This window comes from Lepidochelys kempii, chromosome 8 (assembly GCF_965140265.1).
Source record: "Lepidochelys kempii isolate rLepKem1 chromosome 8, rLepKem1.hap2, whole genome shotgun sequence".
Classification (NCBI taxonomy): domain Eukaryota; kingdom Metazoa; phylum Chordata; order Testudines; family Cheloniidae; genus Lepidochelys; species Lepidochelys kempii.
Window position 1 is genome coordinate 55,018,116 of NC_133263.1, and position 26,403 is coordinate 55,044,518.

At 44.2% G+C, this 26,403-nt stretch overlaps 1 protein-coding gene across 8 annotated transcripts in view; it reads left to right on the top strand.

The window, feature by feature from the left end:
- The first annotated feature begins 15,770 nt into the window (after positions 1–15,770).
- Positions 15,771–26,403, top strand: part of SMG7 (SMG7 nonsense mediated mRNA decay factor) — a 102,574-nt gene continuing 91,941 nt past the window's right edge. For 3 of the 8 annotated variants that reach the window (XM_073356631.1, XM_073356633.1, XM_073356627.1), the window contains exon 1: positions 15,772–16,136. Coding sequence is in view for 4 of the 8 variants with exons in the window: in XM_073356627.1 (XP_073212728.1) it covers positions 16,108–16,136 (29 nt within the window). In the remaining 4 variants the exon portion in view is untranslated. Of the gene's footprint in view, positions 16,155–22,041; positions 22,173–26,403 lie in introns of those variants that run through there. The other 5 variants (XM_073356626.1, XM_073356635.1, XM_073356636.1 and 2 more) reach the window with 4 other exon arrangements.

Below are 26,403 nucleotides of genomic sequence, written 5' to 3' on the forward strand. Positions count from 1 at the left end.
CAAATAAAGTAGTGTTATGTTGCAACCTTTCATGCAGCGTATTTTAGGATTTGTATCTAACTTTTCTGTCTGTGTGCTGTGAACATAACAGGGAATCGTCTTGAAAACTCCTGCACAGGCTACATCTGAAGAAAACAGGCTGAATTTCAGAAAAGTTGATATTTTTAAAATAATTTTGGGTCTAATTATGTTCTCGTCATTTCAAGTGGATGTTTTGGGCCCAATTCTAAACCCCACATTAATGTTAGTAGGGATTTTTTTTCTATTGACTTCAATAAGAATAGGGTTGGACCATAACCAAGCATAGGAGGATCAGACCCCCTCCTCCTACCCCATGGTGCAGAGCCAACATAATGACTCCTATGCCACCCCTCCACTCCCAGAAGCTGTTCTAGAAGGAAGTGTAGTTGGGGAAAATGGGGTGTGGTTGAGATTTCCAGGAGCCCCAGTGAGCCCTGGCTGCCACAGCAGCCCCTTCGGAATGTTGGCAACTTGTGCAAGTTTGAGCAGCCCTCCAGCTACTCTTAATTTACACTGGAGATTGGCCCAGCATGCAGTCAATCCTGGATCAGGGCAGTTTTAAGATGGCCTCCATAGGCTGGGCTGTGTGCTTCTAGGCCACAGCTGAGGATCTGGCCTATGATGTCCTTGACTATTCATTTTCCAGTGCCTCGGTTTTGGCAGAAGTGTGGCAGGTAAGGACATTGGTGTCTCTTAGCAACCTTCCCCGGGTATGTGAGATGAGATGAGTGTTGGAATTGTGCTGAAGAGGTAATACGGGGGGTCAACACATGCTATTCACACAGCCGTGCTGCAGAACAAAGAAAAAAAGAGATGATAAAAGGTACGGCTTTAGATGGGTCTAAGAATGAGTGCGTGGTGCATGCATTTTCCCTGACTTGCAATCATCAGCTACAATATGGAGCAGCGTTTTGTGTTGCATCATCTGCAAAGCAGTTTACAGCCCAGCCTGTCCTGTACCTTTCTTTCCTGTCCCTTTGTTGAATACTTGAACACCGTGGTCCAAATTCTCATCAGTTGACAAAAAACACAGTGCAACTCTCTAGGAGGTGGGGGGATAAAAAGGTAGCTTGAGCCATGGGCTGGTGTCCCTTTGGTGCTGAGGTCCCACCCAGGTGCTGAGGTCACTTCTAACATGCATCACTGCCAATGGCCATAAGGGGCTGACACTGCTGCTGGTATCATCAGGGCACCAGGAAACCTTCCACTTCCTCTTTCCTATCTCCTTGCCCTCTACATTGGCAGACAGCTCTGTGCCACTGGATGATGATCCTCCCACAGCCAGCTATTATTATTAATATTTGCATTACAGTAGTGTCTAGAGACCCTCTATTGAGAGCCCCAGTCCTATTGTGCTAAGCACCATGCACACTCAGAGTAAGAAAAACACCTCTGCCCTGTAGAGCTCACAGGCTAAATAGGCAAGACAGACAGAGGGTGGGTAGGAGAAAGGAAGGATTATTATCCCCATTTTACAGATGAGGAAATGGGTTCACAGAGAGATGGTGTGATCTGCCCAAGATCACACAAGAAGTGATGAGCACAGAAGTGGGAAATGAGCACAGATCTTGTAAATCCCCAAATCCCAGCTCCCCTCTCCTAGTGAATTATCCATGCTTCAGGGCTTTGGATCAAGCGCTGACTGAATCAGTACATAGCTTCAGAATAAACCTTGAAACTGAATTCACAGAGCAGTTTGGCTTTGTATAGAATGATCTAATTCTGTGCCCATGATTCACAGCCAAGGTATGTATGTGGGGATGTGTTCTGATTTCTTCCTGCCCTTTCCAGTGTGACAGTATGAGAATGTCAGGCAATGTAAGGATGGGGGATGCCCAAGAAGAAAGCAGGAGAGACAAGAATGAGAGCGGAGGAGTGTGTGTGTGAGAATATGAGTGTAACAAGATTCAACAGTTGCTAAAGGAGTAACCATTTGTCAGAGCAACCTGGGGACCACATCAAGCAAATATCAGAGAGTACAGTATATACTTGTTCGTTAGCCTGTTTGTTTATAAGCCGACCCCCCCAAGATGGATAGGTAAAAATAGCAAAAACTGTATGACCCTTTCATAAGCCGACCCTATATTTCAGGGGTTGGCAAACTTTGGCTCCTGGCCCATTAGGGTAAGCTGCTAGCAGGCCTGGACGTTTTGTTTACCTGGAGCGTTCACAGGCACGGAGCGTTCCTGCAGCTCCCATTGGCTGGGAACAGCAAACCGCGGCCACTGGGAGCTGGGGGGCTCTGTGCCTGCGGACGCTCCAGGTAAACAAAACGATAATGTATTAGATATTCAATTCAGTGATTTCATAGAGTTTAAAATCATCAAATTTTGGTGTAGACCCATTTATAAGCTGAACTCCGCTCTTTGATGCGTCACTTTTTTACCAAAAATATTCGGCTTATGAACGGGTATATATGGTAATTTGGACAGGTTTTGATCTCTGCTATTGCCCCTTTATACTCCTTCTGTAGCCAAAAAGGAGGCAGAGTTGCTTAGATCAGAGGCAGTGTAGGGCTGGCAAAATGAGCCTCTGTGCGGCAACCTCATATTCCCCATCGTAAGGGTGTGCCGGGTCATGTGTGAGTCCATGATGGGCAGAGAGTGTGCACCATCCTCCCCTAGGCTGCACTGTGGGTACAGCGCAGAATCTGGCCTATATTTACCATTCTCCTCAGTCCAAATGAGTTCAGAATGTTTTCCATCATTGAATGAAAGGAGTTGCTGCTATTTCTGTTTGCAATACATCATTTTAAAGTAGCCCTCAGTAAGGATAAATCTGCAAATTCATGCACCCTATGTATACAGAGCACAGGCCTCTTTTGAAATGATGGGTCAAAATTAGCTGTTACCACTCAAGAAAGAGATCTTGGAGTCATTGTGGAAAGTTCTCTGGAAACATCTGCTCAATGTGCAGTCAAAAAGGCTAACAGAATGTTGGGAATCATTAGGAAAAGGATAGGTAATAAGACATAAACTATCATAATGCCACCATATAAATCTGCTAAGACTGTCAGCAAAGGGGCCACTTTGCACTGGACTGGATGGTGGCTGGTGGCAGGTGGAAACAGCTACATCTGAACTTGCTTTACAGCCAGACACAGCTGTCTGTGAACATAATCAGGTGTCGGACAGGGACATGACACTGGCAGCTGGCTGTCTTGTTTGGAACAGAGCAATCACTTTCAAAAACCATGGGCCAAACAACGCCACCTCCAGCAAGGAGAAAACTAAAGAACTGGATGAAAGTTTTCATTTTAAAAAAAAAACCTGATCAAAAAGTACTTCTTCACACAATGCACAGTCAACCTGTGGAACTCATTGCTAGGAGATGTTGTGAAGGCCATAAGTATAAGTGGGTTCAAAAGAAAAATTAGATCAGTTCATGTAGGATAGGTCCATGAATGGCTATTAGCCAAGATGGTCAGTGATGCCACCTCATGTTCTGGTTGTCCCTACACCTACAACTGCCAGAAGCTGGGGGTGAATGACGGGACAGATCACTCAATAATTTCCCTGTTCGGTTCATTTCCTCTGAAGCATCTGGCATTGGCCACTGTTAAGAAACAGGATATTGGGCTAGATAGACCATTGGTCTGACCCAGTATTGCCATTCTTATGTTCTGATCCCATTAAGTCAATGGCAAAACTCCCATGGGCTTCAGTAGGGCCAGGATTTCACCCAGGGTCTTATGTTAAAACATGGAATTAATTATTTTTGAGATGGTCTCTACTACATTAGTGCAAGTCCATATGGGGTATGGGACTCGCTTTCCAGGACATTCCAAGGAGCAAGAGCAGCCTACTTATAAATTTCCCATTGTGCCTGTATTCAGCAGCTGAAAGTTGGCCCACAAACTCAATTATTTACTAAAGTATCTTCACAGATCTAATTCTGTCTTAATTAGGGATTATATGAGGTCATATAACCCATTGCTCAGCCTTACTAGATTTGTACATAGTAATAACCTGAGTTATGTTTTTGGGCACTGAGAGATATAGACTGAAGGAAATAACAAGCCAGCTAGGTGTGGATAGCTGAGGTAACTAGGTATAATACCTTTCACTTCTAGAGCTCTGGTTCTAATTCAGTTCAGGTTGGTGATGACTGAAAGTCATCGCCTTCTGCAGGCTGGTGGGTGGCCTGTGTGAAATGTGTTAGTGCACTCCATACAGCTTCTTCCTCATGTACACATCACAAATGGCTCCATTAATGACTGTTTCAGCAAAGGGACCAAGCACTAAATAGCGCAACAGACTAAACTGTCATTCTTCCACCTTTGGTGAAGGTCCCTGCAGCTCGGGGCTGGAACATGTTAATGGGCTATATTCATCGAAAACTTGCACTGTCACTGCCTGTGTTATAGACCTGTTCAGTGAAGTCCAGTCTGAGAGGAAAGCTTGTCCAGCAGTTAGGGTGCTAGTTTGGGAGACCCGGGTTCAATTTGTGGCTCCATCACAGACTTTCTGTGTAGCTCACTTAGTCTCTCTGGGCCTCAGTTCAGGTGGGGATAATAGCACTGCCCTACCTCACAGGGGTGTGGTGACATTAACTATTGTAAGGTAATGGAGGTCTATATGTGTACCTTCTAGGGATGGTCTCTAGAGGTATAAAGCTGGTCCCTTTCAATAGCACTAAATACAGCAAAAAACAAAGAAAGAGCTAAGGCAAAATTGGAGCAAACTTTTTCTAACATTTCCTTTGAAAATTGGGCCAAGTACTTTCTTGGTGTTTACGGCTTCCACTGAAATGGGGGCAGGTGGGAGTCTGCAGTGTGGACCTCTCAGCATCTCCAAGCTGTGGTAAATTTATATGATCCAGGAAAGAATTAATCTTCTAGTACAAAACTTCTAAGAGTGAGGAACATAGCGCTTGTGAAAATCTTTTGACTGTTTTGCTTCTTCTCTCAATTGGATCTCTGACTGTGACACAGTTACTGTAATATCAAATTTTATGCACACACCTCATAAACGTTTTTTGTTTGTTTGGGCACCACGAGAGGAGTGCTTGCTCTGGCATCACACTCATAATGCCTTTGGGTTGTCACTTTCAAGGCCACAGCTCTGCACAGAGTCCGTAAAATAGCTGAACGTTTCCAGTGACCTGCCTTATATTTTAAGAAGCTGCTTCCTTGCCCTAATTTCATTTCTAAGCTGCTGCAAGGAATTATTCTTACTGAGCACCAGCATTGTGCTTGGTGCTGTAGCTCTACTGAACATTATGGAAGATCTGGTCCATAGTTAAGGTTAGTTTCTGGTTTGCTCTTAAAGAAGGGATTCAACCTTTGTTTTATGTGAAAAATACAGCATCTCCTCCCCAAATCTATAGCATTTATGTCTGAGTACAGAATGGATTTTCTGAGATTTTACAAGTAATTCTATTAATTAGTCTGAATTGTAATTAATTAAAAACTGGGCACTTTAAGAACTGTAGTACCTGTTTCAAGGTTTTGATTGTGGGCTGTGTTTTTTGTTTGTTTGATTTTTGTCCTGAATGGTCTTAACTAGTGAATAATGAAGATACTTCAAACTTTCCATATAGTTAAATTTAATTGAAATCTTGTGCATCTAATTTCTCCTTACGCACAAGACTATTAAAATCAGTTTAATCTAATCTCAGACCACAAACTAAAATGCCTTAATCATAATTGTATGGTTATTGCATGGGATCACCACACGGCAGAGTTAAGGCTGTTTGGATGCCTTAACTGTGCATTTCTTACTTTAACATATTTAGATTTAAGTGTAACTTTAACTCTGGGTTTATAATTCTTGATTTTTGAGATAACTACAACATCCCTGGAATGGTTAGTTTGTTTGTCTGTTTTTTTTACCCTTCAGTTACAGATATGTACTCTCAACCCATGGTTTTCTGTCTAGGAATGGGAGAAATACTCACTGCGTCAAAGATCTCACAGTCAAAAAAGATTAGATAGCTCACTGAGAGGAAGGCTGGTCCAGCGGTTAGGCCATTATGGGAAAACACTGGGAGAAGGAGGGGGGAAACCTTTGGAAAATGGTAGGATACCACAATATACATAGGACAGCCCCAGATAAATTAAGGATGGAAGGATAATGTTAGAGAGGAAGAATAGCCTCATGGTTAGGGCGCTAGCCTGGTATGTGAGAGGCCCTGGTTCAGTTCCCTGCTCTGGATTGTGTGACCTTGAGCAAGCATCTCAGTCTCTCTGTGGTTAGGTCTATCTATACAATGGGGAGAACAGCCCTTCTTTATGTGAGAGGGACAGTGTGAGGATAAATACATCTCAGCTTGTGAGGTACTCAGCTACTATGTAACACATGAGTTATGAGGAACACATGAGTTATGAGGAGAGGCTGAGGGAGCTGGGATTGTTTAGCCTGCAGAAGAGAAGAATGAGGGGGGATTTGATAGCTGCTTTCAACTACCTGAAAGGGGGTTCCAAAGAGGATGGCTCTAGACTGTTCTCAATGGTAGCAGATGACAGAACGAGGAGTAATGGTCTCAAGTTGCAGTGGGGGAGGTTTAGATTGGATATTAGGAAAAACTTTTTCACTAAGAGGGTGGTGAAACACTGGAATGCGTTAACTAGGGAGGTGGTAGAATCTCCTTCGTTAGAGGTTTTTAAGGTCAGGCTTGACAAAGCCCTGGCTGGGATGATTTAACTGGGAATTGGTCCTGCTTCGAGCAGGGGGTTGGACTAGATGACCTTCTGGGGTCCCTTCCAACCCTGATATTCTATGATTCTATGATTCTATGTTAACAGGGGCCATATAAATACCCCAAATAGATTCTGGCTAGGGATGATGACATCTCCTGCTGCAATGCCACAGCACTGCACTCCCTGCCACTTGGCTGATGCATTCTCTTGAGCTGTGGGTATAGAGGAGGTGTAGGTTGTTGTGTACCTGGGTTTAAATAGCACCTGGACTCTCTTGCTCAACTATGGAGTAAATCCTTTCAAGCCCTCTTTAAATAATACAACTCTTTCTATTGAGCAGGCTCTCTGTGGGGTGAGCTGGCCAAGTGTCTGTTTCCCTACTGTTCACTGGAGCGTGGGGGGGGGGAGGTACATTTCCCTGGGGAGCAAAAAAATACTCCATAGAGATAGTCACTTTGGGAAAGCAAATTTGACCCAGCTCTATGCAGTTTATTTGGGGATGTGGGGTGGGGCAGGTTGAGATTGTCAGTGAAAATTTTCCCTTCTCCTTTCTTTTTCCTTCTGAGGGGCACCCATGAGGAAAGGGGCAAAAAGGGTGGATATGCATCAAGGCTTAGCTGATGGCACCATAGACGAAACTGTGGTTCTTCCCACTGCCACTGAAGGTGAAATTCGACCCTCAGGCACCCTAAAAGGAAGTGATTTTAACTCATTTTGCTGCTGATAACCCACTGTGCTAATCAGTGCTTTTGACATGTCACTGAAACCTCTGTTATTCAGATGGCACCAGGACATTTTAAGTAGCACAGCAAGTTGATGAACCAATAGAGGACAAAAGTACTAAATACCTGAGACCCCAGAAGATTCAAGGATCTTAAATATATCCTGCACAAAAAGAAATGCCAAATTAAGCCTTCGGTAAGCGACACAACTAGCTTTACTTGAAAATTCACAGATCCATTTCCTTCCTATGACAGTCAGCAAAGCATACGCAACTAGTTTTACTATAGCGGAGTCTCTCTCAGCATTTTTTGGCTTTGGGGTGGATCTTGACTCTCACCTGACTCAAACAAGACTAAACAAGACAGCCAGGTCCTCCCATCCTGCAATTGGCACTCCTTGCATTGTTCAGATACATACGTGATGTGAGGTGACATGTCCTGCTCCCTCAGGGCACTGCACATGCTAACTGAGAGGACTCACTTTCTTCTGCAGAAGATGACAATGAAGAAAAGCAGAACAACTTCTTATGAATAGGTGGAAAATGGGCTGTCCCACCCAGCACAGAATGCCCAAACTCAAGCTCTAACTTTGATAAGTTTCCCTTTAACATCCACATGCAAAAGCAGAGAGGGCTGGCTTGCAGTGATGAAGGCTCATGTATTTGTGAACATATATCATGTTCAGCTCACGCAAGTGCTAGCAGTCAGAGAAAATCTGTGCTCTGGTTAGTTAAAGGTTAAAACCAAACCTAAACTTGGATTACAAAAAATCAAATTGGCATTGCAGCCATCTTTTCTTTTAAAGCAATACTGCTCGGGTTATCCACAGGACAGTGTGAGCTCAGGGATGGAACATAAGACAGCTTAAATGTCAAGGTGCCATTTTAAATGTAATGTAAATGTTTACGTTAAATATGCAATGTGGTTGTCATTCTGTTTGGCCTCAAAGAGGGAGGCAGCTTACCTGAAGAGGGCTCAACCACAGTAAACAGTGATAGCAACCTCCTCAGGAGAGGGGAGGTGCCAAGAAGACGGAAAGGTGGAAAGTTGTTAATCTATTTGATCACAGTTAGGAGAGGAAGAACCCCTACAGAAACAGCATTCGCCATATCCTCAGACAAGGGGAAGGGCCACAAAGAAACTGAGGTCAGCTAATAAAAGGGGATGAATGACACAAGAGAGGTGTCAAAGTAACCAGAACGCTCAGCAGAGGACTCCAGACGCTGTCCCACTGCTCCAAAGTATTGTCAAGGATGTCAGTGAATGCTGCCGAGTGGAACTCTGCTTGGATGCATGTGCATATGAGCACTGGGAATATAGCCTCACAATCACAGAGAGCCTTCCCATCAAGCTTCCTCCTCCTGCCTGTTTGAATCCAGCGATGCGGGGGCAGATCCCACCAGGAGAATGAAGGGTCCACTCCTTCAGCTGAACAGAGGAGCCACGGAACCCAGGAAACAACTAATAGCAGGGGACAAAACATGAAAACACAGGGATGGGGCTGCAGGTGACAGGGTCAAAACAAAAGATCCAGAAGGGTATGTCAAGCACAGAACCCCAGACAACGCCCTCTGCCCTTAGGAGTCCAAGGAGTCAGTGGCTGTCACTCAGAGGAACTCTGTCTGAATGCATGTGCATATGATTGCTAGGAATATGACCTCACAGCTGCAAAAAGCCTCCCCCTTAAGCATCCTCCTTCTAGATGACAGTCCTGGAGACTGAAGTCCTCTATTTATCACTAGGACAGGGACTACCCAGGCAAGAGCAATGCAATTTTCAACTCTGCATTGGAGGGATTATACACTGGAATAAAGGGGAAGCTAAATCCCTTACCTCTACTGAGGTTGCCACCAACAGCACCAGTTAGTGCCCAAAGTGGTGGTATTGTGATGTGGCCACCTGCCCACTAGCAACTGGACTGACACAACCAAACTCATGCCCTACATCCTGAGAGGCCACGGTTTCCACACACAGGCCACACATAAAGCAGCTAAATTAACACGTTTTTCCTTAACACATTTTAACCTGAAACACTTTAAAAGGGTAAGGGACCTATTTTCAAAACATCATCAGAATTTGCATATAAAAGAGCATCTGTATGTGATTGGCCCCAAATTGTATCCACTTCATCCCTTCGGGTGGCCCCTGCACCACTAAACTCAGTGGCAGTTTTGTCTACATAAAGACATGTTCAGGCATAAAATGAATAATGAAGTAGATAAATGAACTGATAGGTAGTGTTTATATGCTGACATCATTAAGTATTATACAAAACAATCGCACATCTTAGAAATAATAATAATCTCTTACTATCCATGGAGTCATTCCACTGTGGAGGCCTGATTCTCAGTGAACTCCATTTCTGCAGGAGAAGCAGGGTCAGAGTGGATTTAGGTTGAGTCTGAAGAAACCCTTATGCTCCCTACATTTTAGGGCTGTGCAGTGATTCTGGCTTGCCCTGGAGTAAGTTAGAGCAGTTTTGGCGTCCTGTAGTGACATTATGCAACAATCGTTCAATTATGATTAATTCATTGTAGCGTGTAGTCTCAGATTAGATTAAACTAATTTGAAAGACACATTAATGGTTTTGTTTGGTTGGTTATTTTTGGGGGGGGAGGTTTGGAGGGGTGAGTTGTTTTTTTGTGTGTCTGTGTTTTGTTTTTGTTTTCCCTTCTCTCTCCTTAATGGTATCACTATAGAGCAGAATTAAGGTTGTTTGGATGCCTTAGCTTTGTATTTCCATATGTTTAACATGTATACATTTCTTTTATGTTTAACTATGAATTTCCTGGGTTTGTGATGCTTGATGTTGGGATAACATTCATGTGATTGTAATATTCTTTTACACGTAAATTACCCATATGTATTCTCAACCATAACTTGTTCTTAACATAGTTTTAATTTTTAATGAAGATCAGGAGTAACCCTCCTTTAAAACTTTCCTTGTCCTGTAACTACATTTTCTGATCCAATCTACAAGTTGATTCTTTTAAATGCTTACTTTGTTACACCCTTTAGCCCTGGATTTCACTTCTCCAAATACTTCCCTTTGCATAATTTGTCTTTGTTACTTTTGTATCTAAAAGTTACCTTTTCAGGTCCCAGACTAAGAATGTTAGCCCCTCTTGATCTCACATACTGCAATAGAACAATCAGGATCCCCCCTCTCATCTAGCCACAAAGAAAGGGAGAGTGGTCATGACCACCACCCTAGTCTTTCCACTACCTGCTTGAGGGTCATGACCTCCACGTTGAGACCCAGTGTGCTAAAGGATTTGCCATTTAGCAAACATCTGAAGAAGTGAGCTGTAGCTCACGAAAGCTTATGCTCTAATAAATTGGTTAGTCTCTAAGGTGCCACAAGTCCTCCTTTTCTTTTTGCGAATACAGACTAACACGGCTGTTACTCTGAAACCAGTGATTTTCTGTGCACTGGGGTTTGGGCCCTGCCACTTTTTGGTCTCCTTTGTGATGCATGTGCCCTCCTATAAGCATCCTCCACCCAAGCATCTCAAAACATGTCATACACTTTTGCAAATTTAGGCCTCAAACAGCCCCATGCAGGGTTGGCTCAGACAATTCTGCCAAGCCCACAGTTGCATGGAGCCTTCCTGAGTCAAGAGGGTGCCATGTGACAGGTCAAAATGCTAGTACGAGCTTTACAGCTGTGTTCCAGTGCTCATAGCCTGGCATGCAAGCTGCTTTGTGCTGATTCAGAGCTTTGTGGTGATCTTTGATCTGCCTAAGTTGGGATGTTCCCTTATTGTTGTAGCCTTTGCTCGGGCACATCCCAGGTTTCTCTCCTCTCATTCTGTTAGGCTGTAAAACAAAGAAAAACCAAATAAACATTGTAATGATTATATAAGGAGTATCACAAAGATTCTTGCTACATCTAGCAGAGTTACCATGTTATAAGGAAGTCCTATGAAAGGAATAGCTTATTTTATGCCATAGTATCTGTGCAAGAATTCCAAATATTTTGGAAATACTTTGTTTTTCCCCCAGAGCACATAACTGATCTGCACCGGTGGCACAATGTGAAGCTTCTGAAATCTATGTGCCTTTGGGGGCTTCTTTAGATTTTCATTGTCATGTGATGAATAATAGTACAGAAGAGATACAGAATATATAAGAATTTCTGTTTGGGATAAGAAGAAAAATCATCTTCAGCAAGATTACACAAGAGGACTATCCATGTATCCAGAGGAAAATTGTCATGTATATTTCCTCAACATTTTTGTAGCTTTACATTATACTATGGAATTATGTATTATTATAATTATTATATGCTTTCTGGCATATTTTAAATCTATTTATCCATCTCCTCTCATTCTGCTTAACACTTTTCTCCTATCTCCACAAACACACAGACCAGATATGAATACATTCTCTAGTGCCTCCTGCTTTTCTTTGCTAGCATAACAGAGAATGCTATGGGATAATAACATTCATTATGGGACACAAAGGTGGAAACTGAATTTTGGTCCCCTGGTAGCTTGAGGACACCAGCTTTGCTTGAGCCAGCCTTTGCCCCATGAGGTAGATAAGTGTTGTTATTTGGGTTGGTCAGAAACTGTGATTCCCATTTAGTGGGAAATTCCAAATGTTAAAAAAAATCTTTAGACTCAGAACAAAAAATCAAAATGTTGAAATATCTCATGGAATGGGAATTCCAACATTTTGTTGAGAAAAAATTGAAATAATTTGTTTTGACCTTTTAAAAACATTTCCCAGGATCTCCAGGCTGCCTGGTTCCCCAGCTGCCCCCCAGCAAGCTGCTGGCCTGCTCAGGTAACAGGCTCCCTGAATGCCTGGCTAATTGACTGCACATAAGCCACCAGGTGGGTAATCAGGAAGCCCGGGATTCTTGGGCACAGAGCAGCCCACCAGGTGAGAGCCAAGGAGCTAGCCAGTCCCAGGAGCCAGGAATCCCTGCCTGGTTTCTGTCAAAAGTTGTAATGGAATTGACACATTCACAAAGAACATTGTGATTCCATTGAGCCCTCATTTTCATCCAGCTCTACTTACTATCCTTATATTACAGATGGAGAAACTGAGGCACAAAGAGATTAAAGGAGTCCCCCAAAGTAAATGAATGAGTCAGAAGAACCCAAAAGCCCTGTGCTTTAGCAATAAGACCCTCTTTCCTCCTGCACTAGCAACTATTACACCATCAAGTAGTATCACCTTGTAGTCACTAGTGCCAGATTTGAACTAGTATCCTAAAAGTGAAAAGCACCCTAGACTACTACCAATCTTCTGAGCCACCCAACACTACAAAAGATGACTAAATTATAGCTTTTTCTATTGGTAAGTCCCTGCTACTCAGTCACAGTGGCTGTAGATATTTTGCTATGATTTCCTGCAATGTCATTGAAGAGGGTCAGTGTAAGCAGAGCTGAGGCTTTCTGCAAAAATGTTATAAACTGAATCCCCAGTTTTGGAGTCTAAGATTCAAAGGGAGACTTTCTGCTCCCCAACCGTCACCTGCCCCAAATTACTCTGGTGGTTTGGATAGGGAATGTATGCAGAACTGACCTGTGTGTTTGTGGGAGAGTTAGGTGAAGGGCGGGGGGTTAAAAGTTTCCCCTAAAAGGAAGGTGGAGAGAACCTATGATGCGTCCAAGCCAGGGCTGAAATAAATATGGGGATAGATATTCTGATTCTCCAATGGGCTTAAATTACTATCTCCTCAGAGCTCTTAGCACAAAGCCACTCATTTACCACATCATGCACACTCTGTTCTTGGTGGGATGAAGCTTTGGTGACCCAAGTACTCCCCTCATTTGCACATCTGGCAGTCTGGTTGGAGAAGCTTCCCTCTCCCACACATATTCTCATTGGTGCTCTACTTAAGCCAAGCAATGCCTGGTATAAGTGTACCAGCTAGTAGGGAAGGGCAAAGTTGAGCTTCCCCTCTACCCCATCTCAAAGCATAAGCTAGCCAGGATGAAGGGACAAACAGTGGAGAGGCTGCCCATTTCAGGATCCCATAGAGGAAGAAGATGGGTCTACAGTAGCAATGGAGGAAATGTAATGCCAACAGACCCTGGTTGTCAGTGGGCGGGAACGAACCTAGGACCTCAGTGCATGAGCCTCTATTGCATGAGCTAAAAGCCAACTAGTCCTGAGCTAAGCCTGTAAAGCAGACTCTTTATTCTCAAATAAGTGGTCTCAGTGCCACTACAGGAGACAGAAAACCACACTCAGGAGGTGTGTGGGTTACAGAACACTTGTAATGTTTTTTTTGCATTTCTGTGGCATCATCTGGCCAGGGGTCTCAAAGTTCTTTCGAAACACAAACCTGTCTGGCACTGGCAGGGAGTGTTTTTATCCCCAAATTACAGATTGACAAATTGAGGGACAGGAGATTAAGTGACTTGCCAAAGTTTGCACAGTTTTTTACCTTAAATTACTAATACATTCTTTTAATCTTAACTCCATTTTAACTTTTTTATTTTTATCTATTTTTTTTTGTATGGGACTAGAAACCAAGCCCCCTGTTGTCCAGGGCCAGACCCTAAGGGCCAGATTTTAAAACAGTCCTGCTCCTATTCAGGCACACAAATAAGTAGCCAGATTTTCCAAAGAGCTCAACATACCAAACACCCTAAGAGCTCAAAAATCATAAATTGGGCCCCAAACAATCATGATATTGTCTTTAAAATCATGAGGGGGTTTTAAAAATAAATGTTGAGTCTCTTTATATGTGTTCTGTTTTTTGAGCCTTTTGGGTTCATGTTTTCATGCTTTTCTCTGTAACTATGAGCAGAAAGAAACATTCTTAAAAATAAAAAGCAGAGATTCTCACACAATCACTGAACTCCAGGACCTGAGGCTTTAAGAAAAGCACCAAATATCATGAGATATGTGTGATAATACCAAAAGAGTGAACAACACTGAGTTGGGTGCCGAACTCTTGGAAATCTGGCTCCTATTGTGCATGCTGATCCATGAAAATCAGGCCCTAATTGCACTACACTGTACTTTCTCCCAGAGAAGGAAAAAGCCAGTTCACTCTCCCAGCTGGCAAGGAGAGGAAGAGAGAGCCAGCAGCAAAGTGTGGGTATGTGTGAGAGAGCTGGGAACAAACTCTGACTGGTGGGCTGGGTGGGGTGAGCTGAACAAGCCCACCCTTCTAGTAATAGGGTGGTGGGTAGAAAAATGAGAGCAGGAAGAACCAAGCAAACAGCTGGATTAAGGAACTGGAATAGCTCTAGTCCTCAAGGAGGCAATAAGAGGTCATTTCTAGAGCATTTAGGAAAGAAGGGACATGATTACTCCCCCTTACAGGGAGTATCTTGGAAGGAAACAGGGGCTGCAGCATGGCCTTAGGTGGTTTGGGGTTGTTGTTTTTTTTTTAAAAAAAGATTACTGACAGGTGGCAGGCAACCTTCCTTATTATTTGGAGTGAGCTCGCTTAGATTGCATCAATGTATTTTTTTAGCTCCCTCTTGTGATGAAAGACTTTGAAATGAAGCAGTGAGCATCTCACTGCGAACTGTTTGAAATCACTCTCATTTTAACTGTCACAGCTTTGGGCTCTAGGAGCTTCCTGGAATCCTACATGATTAAATCTGTGACACACCAAATTGCTTCCTGACGTCAAGGAAAATGGATTGACTGTATTTTAGCTTGCTCTCCCCCCGCTTTGGGAAGGAACCCTCAGACTTTCCGTGATACTGGCACAGCGGTGAGCGCTGGGCAGCACAGTAGGACATTTGCACGTTGCTGTAACAACTGCACGAATCTGGGAACAGCCCATTGGCACCATCGCTGACAGTGCCAGATGCTGCAGAGGCAGGTGCAGGCATAGCCCCCTCCCAGATGCGCTGGGCCGTGCTGAGCTCTTCTAGGGGTGGGGAGAGCGGGTCTGGTTTCATCCTCACTCCAGGTGCTGATCGGCACGAAGCACGGGGGGGATCTGTGTGATTTCCCCCAAGCGACTGCCCTCAGTGCCCTGACTCATGAGGGCCCAGCCAGCTCGGCCCCGCAGCTGGTGATTCTGGCAGAGCACAGTGTATTCACACGGACAACTGGGGCTGGGGGGAGAGGGGCTGGGGGGAGGGGCGGGGGGCAGGTGAGGGAGGGGGTATTGGAGAGGAGTGGGGGAGTGGTCGGGATGTAGGGCAGGCAGCCAAGTGGGGGCGGGCGGTGTCAGGAGGAGCATGGGGAGGAGCCAGTTTTTTGGCTCTATTCCAATCCGGAAGAGCAGCACGCTCGGCGGTTGTTATGGTGATAGTGCGGCAACCTCCCGTTGCTATAGCAGCAGCCCAGACAACGGGTTGGCGGGTTGGCAGCGAACGCGCGGGGAAGGCTTTGGCCGTAGCGCGGGCAGGAAGTGTGGCTGGGGAGGCGGGGCCGGGCCCGGGCCCGGGCCCGGAAGTGTGGGGGAGGCGGACAGCATTGACTGTGAAGCCCGGAGGCTGCTGCTGCCTGCCCCGGCGCGCGGAGGCGGCGGCGGCTCCTCCTCGAGCCTGGTCGCCTGAGGCAGGCAGCTGAGAGCTGCGCGGTGCCGGAGCGGGTCTCGCGAGAACTGCCCCTTCTCTACGCCCACTCCCGGGCCGGAGACCCAGAGCGGGGGCACCCGGCGGGCAGGAGGAGCCTGGGCCCAGCACGGGAAGATGGCGGCGGCCGGAGGCGGCGGCGGCTCCTTGGCGGCGGAGCGGCCCCGGCTGTGAGACCCGGAGAGGGGTGGCGGGGACGGGCAGCGAGCGGCGGAGGATGAGCCTGCTGTGTGCGCAGTATCTCCGGTGAGGAGGAGGGGTGAGGTGAGGGTCAGTCCCGGCAGCTCGGCCCGGGCGGGGGTGTAACGGGGGGACGGACCCGGGGGCGAAAGGTGAGTTGAAGGGGAGGGGCAGAGCCGGGGCTGGCTGTGTACGTCTGACAGGGCGAGCGGAGGGAAGGGGGGAGAGGTGTTGGGGGGTGAGAGGTGAGTAAGGGATGCCTACTAGGAAGGGGGGTGGGCAAGCAGTGATCTAGGAGAAGGACATTGAGGGGGAGGGAGTGGCATAGTTGGGGAGTACATCGGGTGAAGGGGGGTTTATTGGGAGGAGGTAAATGCAAACGAAAGGAGGCTGAGCAGACAGCGAGGGAGGAGTGGAATAGATGGAGGAAGTAGGGGTAACCTCAGTAGAAGACTCTGGGAGGTGTGGGGGAGTAAAGGATATACTGGTGCAGGAGGGAGGAGGCGAGTCTGTCTGGGAAAGGTGATAGAAAATTGTCATGGGGAGAAAAGGGGATGTGTTGAGGGGATCTGGACTAGATGGTTGGGCCAAGAGGCTATGGTCGGATGAAGTGGGGTGAAATGGGTGAAGTGGGGAAGATTGCATGGCAAAGTGGCATTAGCTGGCGTTGTCGAGGGAGAGAGAGTTAAGTTATTCAGATGAGAAATCCTAAGTCCTTCATTGCGGTTGTTAAATATCACATAGGACTTTATGCAAGCCCAGGTATGCTAATGATGGTGTCCTAGCCCAATTCTAATTTGGGCTATTATATTCTTCCTGCCTACGTTTGTCTGCAGTTTCAAATCAATACAAGGCTAAGCTCTAGTTATACTGTGCAGTGTTAAATGGGTTCTACATGTAAAGCAAAATCTGTATCTGTAGTCTGTAAAGTGCTTGGGATTTCTTTTCTATGAAAGGCAATATAGCAGAGGTTCTCAAATTGTGATCATTGGACCAGTAGTCTGCAGAGCTTTTTATGGTGGCTTGTAGAGTTAAAATGTTTTTGGAACCAAGCAATTCGGGGGGTTAGGAGAAGAGATAGTCAATGGGTTTTTCCACAGAATGAAAGTATTGTGGAATCCCAAAAGTACAGAAATGCACGATACAGTATTTTGGAGTGGAAAGTACTGGGACATAAGCATGAAGTAAACTTAATTCTTTGCATTTAAGAGCCCAGTTGTCTTGTAAGTTAGAAGACCAGTATCAGCAAAAAAGCCTAGATAATGATGAGCCTAGTACCAGTAAATATACTAAAAGGAGACATGTATCCCTTTTTGAAGACTCAGGGACTGAAGCAAGAGCCTTTGAAAGAGGTGATGAGATGCCGTTAATATATTTCTTTACAGTTCTAAAAGACCTTCTCTCCAGGGATCTTAAAACACTTCAGCTACCTCCCCCATAATGGCAGTTCCCAAATCCTTTTTCTCTATCCAGTCTTGTATTCCTGGCTGCCTCTCATTCCTCTGGGTTGTCTCCATGCTATCTCAGATTTGTTCTTTTTAAATCAACTTTTTTTTTCCCTCCGTCTCCCTTTTGTTCATGGACAACATCACTATCCTTCATGTCTCCCAGGCCTGTAATATGTGCTGCATTTAATTCTTTTCTCCTCCACCCAATGCTGATGCATTTTCCTTGTTAATATCTCTCAAATGAATCTTTCTCATTGATTCCAGTGGTTAAATCCCTATCAATGTTCTAGTCATTTTTTTGCTTTTATAACTGAAATCTAGTCCTGACAGGCCTCCCTGCCGCTGAACTCTTTTGCTATCCTCCAGGTCTTTCAAAATTGGTGGTACTAAAGTTATCTTCCTTTCTCTCTGTTCTGACCAATTTCCCCTTCCCCCACTGGAAAAAAAAACAAACTTCCTGGAATCTTTCCATTGGCATTCCGCATCTTGCCACATCAAGTTCAAGATCCTGTTCATCTGCAAGACCTTCTATAATCACCTACATCTATTCCTTTTGCTCCTCTCAAATCTTTTGTCTTACTGCTTTTTCTCTCTTTGTCATTTTGCTTCATTTTTGTACAGTGCCTATTAAAATGGGACTGAGGCATCTAGGTACTAACGCAATACAAACGATAAATAAAATACTTCTGGAAGTATTCTTGTCTTTGACTGGCAAAAACTTACTCCCTCCTTTAAAACCACTTCTTTAGTTTGTTGTCAGTAGTCAAACATTCTCCGTCTCCAGAACTCTTCCTTGTCTTTTTTGACCTATATAGATTGTAAGCTTTTTGGGACTCAGTGTGCACTATCCACGGAAGTAAAGTATTATATATGTCTATGGAGCTATTTACATTTTAATAACTTACATATGGAAGAAATTGGGGTACAGAGATGTCGTTTGGGATAACTGTTGCCCAAGATCATACAGTACGAGAGCTGAGAATAGAACTCAGGTGTCTTAATGCCCATTCTGCTAGTTCTTTGCCTTAGGAAGAAGGCCATCCTTTCTCTTACTGTAGCATAAGAACTCTCAGTTGGAATCCACTGATGAAGGAATAATTGAATTTAAGGATGTTGTGCTTAAGGATAGCTGAACAGGATGGTGATTTGTAAAGGTGGGAGCGGGGCGGGAAGAGTGCTTCTTTGTTGTATAAATAAGGCCTTGGAGGGCTTTTGTGAAAATTTTTTGCCTGGTTTTTGGGTTGGGAATTCATGCGTTGTCTGTCTTGGAAGATTAATGATTGGAGAAATAGTGAAATGACTTTGCAGGAATCAAGGAAGACTGAAAGTTGAACTAATAAGGGAACGGATTTTTAGCCAGAACGGTTTAAACCTCTTTCCCTGTCCCTTCCCCCCACCCTTAACACATCTAACTTCACAAAACATCTAACTTCAGTGAGTATAGAGCAGTTAGGATGAAGAACTTTTTTGTTAAAGAATCAGTGTCATTTCAATCAAAATGTAAGAGCTGATAAATGTCTGAGACACCTATGGAAGTTTCTAGCAGAACCAGGAAAAGTCAAACTTGACAAGCTTGATATTTCCAAAGGTGTAAAAAAAACCAACCAACCAAGCCTCAAAACCAAGCCGGGGGGATCCCATTCAGTCACCTTCCTGTGCCATAAAGATGGAAAAAGGGAGAAACCCCAATTTTAAAAATATCCTTTGCAGGTCACCAGTTAAGCTGCATCACCAGATAATTACCTTTATGTAGCTGATTCTCGTGGGTTTCAATTTCTGTTATCACTGGATTCAGTTGTGCTGTATATGCTGTTTCTGTCCCATTTTAGTTTGTCGTCTGGGAGGAATAAGTTAGAAACATTAAAATAGGTACTCAAGGATTTGCATAAAGTCTGGTAAGAGGGACAGGAAAGTAATAGATTGAAACCTTAATTACATTCAGGCCTATGAGACCTCTCTCAAAGATCATATTAATGGTTTTCCAAGACTCCCAGTTTGCATGATCTCCCTGCTCAGGTGAAAATGGTGTCTAAGGTATGTTTTATGAATCAAAGCAATTTTGATTAGGCTCGCTCTCATTCTCTGTTTACTTGGGAATTCTCAGGTACTCTTACCACAAAACTAGTTATTAATCTTACAGGAGCAGACTTGTTTATGTCTGAATATCTCTTGTGTGTTCTGCTAGCTCTTGCTAGAGCTGGGAGAGACACCTGAAAGGAAAACACCGCTAGCAATGGAATTCCCAATTAGAAGCCACAGAGAACGCTTTCAAGAGTATACTGTCTCTTCTTCCTACCTGAAAACTCTCTGGTGTGTTCCTTTTAAAAAGATGATGTGACTGTGAAGTTTGGGTTGGGGGTAGGGGAAGAGGAAGGACAGGTAGTTCAAGTTTGGACCTCCGTTTCAGGAGCTTAAATTTATCTACTTAATGGAGACATTCTTCTCTGTAATGTGAAAAATGTTAATGTTGTTGTTCTCTGATGTTACTCCTTCTTTAAAAAAAAAAAAAAAAAAAAGTCCCAACCCCACCAAAATTTAGTGGGGCTCCAGGTCTGTCTCACTGATCCAATATCAAGCCTGTCCAGTTTACAAACTGACAGGGTAACAAGCCTTGTGGATGGGGGTAGGGGAGCGATAGACATGGTATCTTAAGGCTTTTGATACTGTCTCTCATGACCTTCTCATAAACAAACCAGGGAAATACAACCTAGGTCGGGGTGGGCAAACTTTTTGGCCTGAGGGCCACATCGGGGTTCCGAAACTGTATGGAGGGCCGGGTAAGGAAGGCTGTGCCTCCCCAAACAGCCTGGCCCCCACCCCCATCTGCCTTCTTCCACTTCCCACCCCTTGACTCCCCCCGTCAGAACCCCCGAACCATCCAACTTCCCCTGCTCCTTGTTCCCTGACCACCCTCTCCCAGGACCCCCTGACCCCTATCCACACCCCCGTCCCCTAACAGGCCCCCCGGGACTCCCACTGCCTATCCAACTCCCCCTGTTCCCCGTCCCCTGACCGTCCATGAACCTCCGCCCCATCCAACTGCTCCCTGTTCCCCGTCCCCTGACCGTCCATGAACCTCTGACCCATATCCAACCTTCCGCTCCCCTACCATGCCGGTCAGAGCAGCAGGACTGACAGCCGCACCACCTGACCAGAGCCAGCCACACCACTGCGCTGCCCGGCAGGAGCTCGCAGCCCCGCCGCACGGTGAGCTGAGGCTGCAGGGGAGGGGGGACCACAGGGGAGGGGCCAGGAGCTCAAGGGCCCAGCAGGACGGTCTTGTGGGCCGGATGTGGCCCGCAGGCCGTAGTTTGCCCACCTCTGACCTAGATGGAGCTAGTATAAGGCGGGTGCATAACTGGTTGGAAAAACGTTCCCAGAGAGTAGTTGTCAGTGGTTCACAGTCAAGCTGGAAGGGAATATTGAGCAGGTTCCCACAGGGATCAATTCTGGGTCCAGTTCTGTTCCATATCTTCATCTGTGATTTAGATAATGGCATAGAGAGTACACTTACAAAGTTTGTGGATGATACAAAGGTGGGAGGGGTTGCAAGTGCTTTGGAGGTTAGGATTGTAATTCAAAATGACCTGAACAAACTGGAGAAATGATCTGCGGAAAACAGGATAAAATTCAATAAGGACAAATGCAAAGTACTCCACGTAGGAAGGAACTGTCAATTGCGCACATACAAAATGAGAAATGACTGCCTAGGAAGGAGTACTGCAGAAAGGGATCTGGGGGTCATAGTGGACCACAAGCTAAATCTGAATCAACGGTGTAACACTGTTGCAAGAAAAGCAAACATTGTTCTGGGATGTATTAGCAGGAGTGTTGTAAGCAAGACATGAGAAGTCATTCTTCCGCTCTATTCCATGCTGATTAGGCCTCAACTGGAGTATTGTGTCCAGTTCTGGGCTCCACATTTCAGGAGAGGTGTGGAAAATTAGAGGAAGTCCAGAGGAGAGCAACAAAAATTATTAAAGGTCTAGAAAATTGACCTATGAGGGAAGATTCAAAAAATTGGGTTTGTTTAGTCTGGAGAAGAGAAGATCGAGAGGACATAACATTTTTCAAGTATATTACATATTTTTTTCACAATTCTTCTTGTTAACCTCTGAGGATAGGACAAGAAGCAGTGGGCTTAAATTGCAGCAAAGGCGGTTTAGGTCGAACTTTAGGAATAACTTCCTAACTATCAGGGTAGTTAAGCACTGGAATAAATTGCCTAAGGAGGTTGTGGAATCTCCATCATTGGAGATTTTAAGAGCAGGTTAGACAAACACCTGTCAGGGATGGTCTAGATAATACTTAGTCCTGCCGTGAGTGCAGGGGACTGGACTAGATGACCTTTCAAGGTCCAGTCCTATGATTCTATAGGCCTTGATCCCTAAAGACTTAAGCATGTGCTTAACTTTACGTGCTGTGAGTAGTCCCGTTGACTTCATTGTGATTACTTGCCCCATGTAAAGCTGAGTACATGTGTCTTTATGAGAACAGGGTAATATTTTTTTTTTCCCCAACAGCTAGGCCTGTGAACCTACCCACCCGACCTCAGCCTTCAGTGTGGTTCTTGAGGTGTCATGGAGGGTAAACTTTATTACTTGCTGGTGATATGCGAGAAGGAAAGAGCCTGGCTTATCTTTCAGGACTCCAGGTGAGTTTGCAAGGCTGTTGTTTAATATTTAAAAAAATACATAAAACTAAGCCCACAAATATTAATAAATGGAGCAAACTTGTTGTGGTATTGGAGAGAGAATAAAGCTGAAATGTCAGGTCACTTTAAATCATACATAGTGGAACAGTACATTAATGGAAATCTTAATATAAAATAGAACTAACTTTTACTTCCTGTAAACAGCTTATTTTTCTTTTACAAAAGAAAAGAATTGAACTGTTAGCTCATTCCTCAAGTTTTCCTTGAGGAAATATATTTTTCATAACTGACTTGACGTGCATTAGTTTAATTAAACTCTTAGCTATTTGAGGCTAGAACTAACACATGTATTTCACAAAGGTGCGAATTCTACATTTTAGCTAAATGTAGCTTTACTCTGGTAGAACATAACCATAGAAAGAAAGATGATTGAATTACAGGTCTTGCATACCATTGAGTAATTCTGGTACTGACAAGTCAACAGTACTGAGAGTTCATGTGATTGGTTTAATCTCATGATCAAACTAGTCTCTTCATTAAAAGTTTTGACTACTAATTTTTTTATAATTCACATTGTTTCTCTGTCTTCATGGACTCACCAATAGCTCCATTACTTCCCTGCATCTGCTGTGTTAATCTCCTCTTGACTGCTCCCTGTCTTCATTCAGTGCCATATCACTAATATCTCACATTTGCTGTTGCGCAGAGTAGTTACTCTGGTTGCAATCCATGTATTGTCAGACTTTGTTTCCTATATCTACTGGATCAGACTACAAGAGTTATTTCTTGAAGCCAGCATCTCTCCACCTGTTCCTGGTCCTGCAATCAGCCTGGTGTCCCCACAGCTAATATCTCCGTCTGAGGAGGTCAGTAATAGAAGGGAATGAGTTTTGTGTCACAGATGAGTTAGGAGTGCCTCATTTCTCCTAGTCTTTCCTGCTGAGCATATAGGTTGCCTAGGTTGCTGATGGCATGAAGGCCTTCTGGGAGCTATTGGGGACATAGTACGGAGTCCTTAGACGTAGGATTTATTTTGGTCCAGAAGAAAGCCTGTTGGTTCTGATATTCTGCGGGAAAGCAGTGTTGCTACCCCTATGAACAATGGTGCTTTCAGCCTGCAAGGGCCCTTTTGCTGACTCTAGGTTTAGTTCTTTTTGTAATTAGACAGTATCAAGTCCCTGAGGAGGGCTTTGAATATTTTTACTCTTGCCTAATCCTAGATGTGCTCTCAATAGCAGTGGCCAATGAGAGACCTTGCCAGGCTGGAGCTTCTAGATTCGCATCTAAGAATAAACACCAAGTGCCTCAACCTTTTTGGGGCATAAGGCTTATGCTCAGGCTATGTGATAGGTGAGGACTGGTAATTATCAAGTCCAAATCCTGATGGAGAACCTCACACAGATAAATTAGAATAACTGCCGAGGATAGGGGCTTGATTTAGCCAGCTGTGTCAGAAAGTTATCATGTTGGAATGCAGCATTCACTGTCAGTGTGCTCCAGTGGCTCTCCATTTGCAGGAAAAAGTTTAGACAATGTTTTGGCAGACCCCTTGAGAGTTGACAGTCAGTAATATGACTAGTTCTACATTTTCTGCAAATGGGTAAGATCCAGCTAGATGTCTTTGCCGGCAGTGACTGCCAAATATCTCCTCATATACTTCAGGAGCAGGCAGGATCCAGCATCATCAACAGATATTCCCCTCTGGACTAGAGGCAAGAGTTTCCTTCAACCTTGAGCCAGAAGATCATCAGAAATCGGATAAGGATGTAACCAAGATGCTGACTTGGGCACGGCAATTGACTTGGGCATGGCAATTTTGATATTCTGGCCTTCTGAAACTATAGTTAAATCCACAAGTCCAGGTTCTCAGTCTGCTAGATATATTGTTTTGGTTTGGGATGAGATTGTCCAATGGGATCTCAAGTTGACAGCTTGGTTGATTGCTGGGAGCAGTAGATCAAGTGCTCTGCTGAGGTCCAAAAGTAGGAAACCATTAACAAGACATTTCTACCCAATGAACTGGAAGACTCTCCTTCTGGACAGCTCAAAAAGTAGACCAGGGTGGCTCTTCATTTTTTCCCGGGTATTCCCTCTGATGTGTGAACCACCTCTTGTGAACAAAATGTTGTTTTCACAAAGTTCCTGAGTTCCTTTCTTTGAACCTTAGACTATTGACTGTGTCCTATCTCTGAAAACAGAATTCCTTATATCTGTAACATCAGCCTGGAGAATTAGTGAGATAAGAGTCCGATGGCTGGATCCTCCTTGTACTGTGTTTATTAAAAGTAGGTCATGCATCTTCACCCCAAATTACTGTCTAAACTTCCATCTCAATCAGGCCATTAGTCTTCACATTTCCTCTCCCTCCAAGCCCAAGGATGTCCGGCTCGGCATTTAAGACTCTTTGGAAGCCTAAAGTTACCTATATAGGAACAAATCTATCCCGCAAGTTCTCCAGAATTCTTGTGGCTTATGTAGATAAGACCAGGGGTCGGTCCATCTCAGTTTAATGGCTGTTCAAATGGTTCAAAAAATGTATATGTGGTTACATGATTATATTAAATTTCTAGTGATCTGGAAGTTACTGGAATAAGTTTCCACAGCATACCTTGGCACTGTATCTGTCACTGAGAAGGTTGCTATTTGGAGCTCTCTTACACTGCGCTACACTCTCAGTTTGGGCTTTAGTTCTGATGTCCAGTTTGGAGGAATAATCCTTTCATTAAAAAGGAAAAGGAGTACTTGTGGCACCTTAGAGACTGATACAGACTAACACGGCTGCTACTCTGAAACTTGTCATTAAAGCTATTCAAGAGCAATTTCTGGAAAGTCACTACTGCTTGTCTGTTTGTGTCCATGTCCACCCCCCAGCAGTCAAGTATCTCAGAGGTAGTTAATGCAAAGGTCTCCAAATAAGTTTAATTTCCCAGCCAAGCCAGGGTAAGCTATGCAGCAACTCCTAGAACCCCAAAAATTTAGCAGTAGCTGCTGCTTCTGCCACTGCCAAGGCCATTTTGATTTTTATATGGAGAATAAGTTTACAATCTGTAGGCCACAATCAGTCCAAATGGGGTTATTTTTTTGCCAGAAAGGCAAGTGTTAGGTCTAACTAGCCAACTTATCCATAATAAGCTTTGTACTGAGTCCATAATTAGCAGATACTTTGATTTACAAGTCAGTCCTTGTCTTACTGTCTAAACATATATAAAAACTACATACTGACCTGGTGTGTGTGGGGGGGGGGGGGGGGGAACGATCTGTAGCTATAGCTGAGTTGCCTGTTCTTTATTTTTCCCCAAGTACGTATAAAATGTATAGCATGGAAGAGTGTGCCAAGGAGTGAGTAGCTAAAGCATAGCCACACAACATAAGGCCATGCAATAGTTTGCCACTTTGATTACACATACCCTAAACATTTCAGTTTCAGAGATTTTGTTGTAGTCTACAATTTGTATGCCAAAAGTGGCCTTAATCTTGGATGAAACCATATTTGCATCCACTTGTGAAAGACATTATACAGGCAACTGCAAAGTTGAAAGTGTCTCAAACACATACAGAAAACTAAATTTATTACTGTGCTTGCTGATGACAAGTCTGTACTTGAGCAAAGGTTGGTATACAACGGATTTACTCAAGATTTATTTAACTCTGGTGTAGTAGATTTAATATCAGCGACAGTTTATGGCGTCATAGGAGTAAAAAGCTTAAGAAATTGACGTTTCAGGCAACAGGAATTCCAAGAGATGGTTCATCTGAATTTAGCTGGTGCAGCAGTGTATTCAGTCGAAGTTTTGGCACAACTCTTCCGTCTCAAAAATTTGAATCTATTGTGAAAGAAGTTTTCAGATCTTACTGTTTAAGTCCTAAAAGGTGGTGACTTCAAGCACTTGCTGATGCCTTTTGAGGTAACTATCTATTCTGGCAGCATCCACCATGCATGCAGGATTGCTGGTCAGGGCACTAAAGACACAGACCAAATGTGGGGATTGCCTGTTTGGAAGTTACTGAGTTAGATTGAAATATCCAGAATTAGGGGTGTTCTTTGAGATTAAAATAGGCAAGTTTGTGTACACTTTTGCAATGTCATGATGGACTTAATCACTAGTGTTAACCGAAGTCTTTCTTTTATGGAGAGGATTCTTTTATTAGAGACCTGCAAAGGCTAGAAAGTACTATAATGGAGCTTGTAGCAATGAGACATTTTGAGGCCTGTGTGGAAATTTATCTGTTG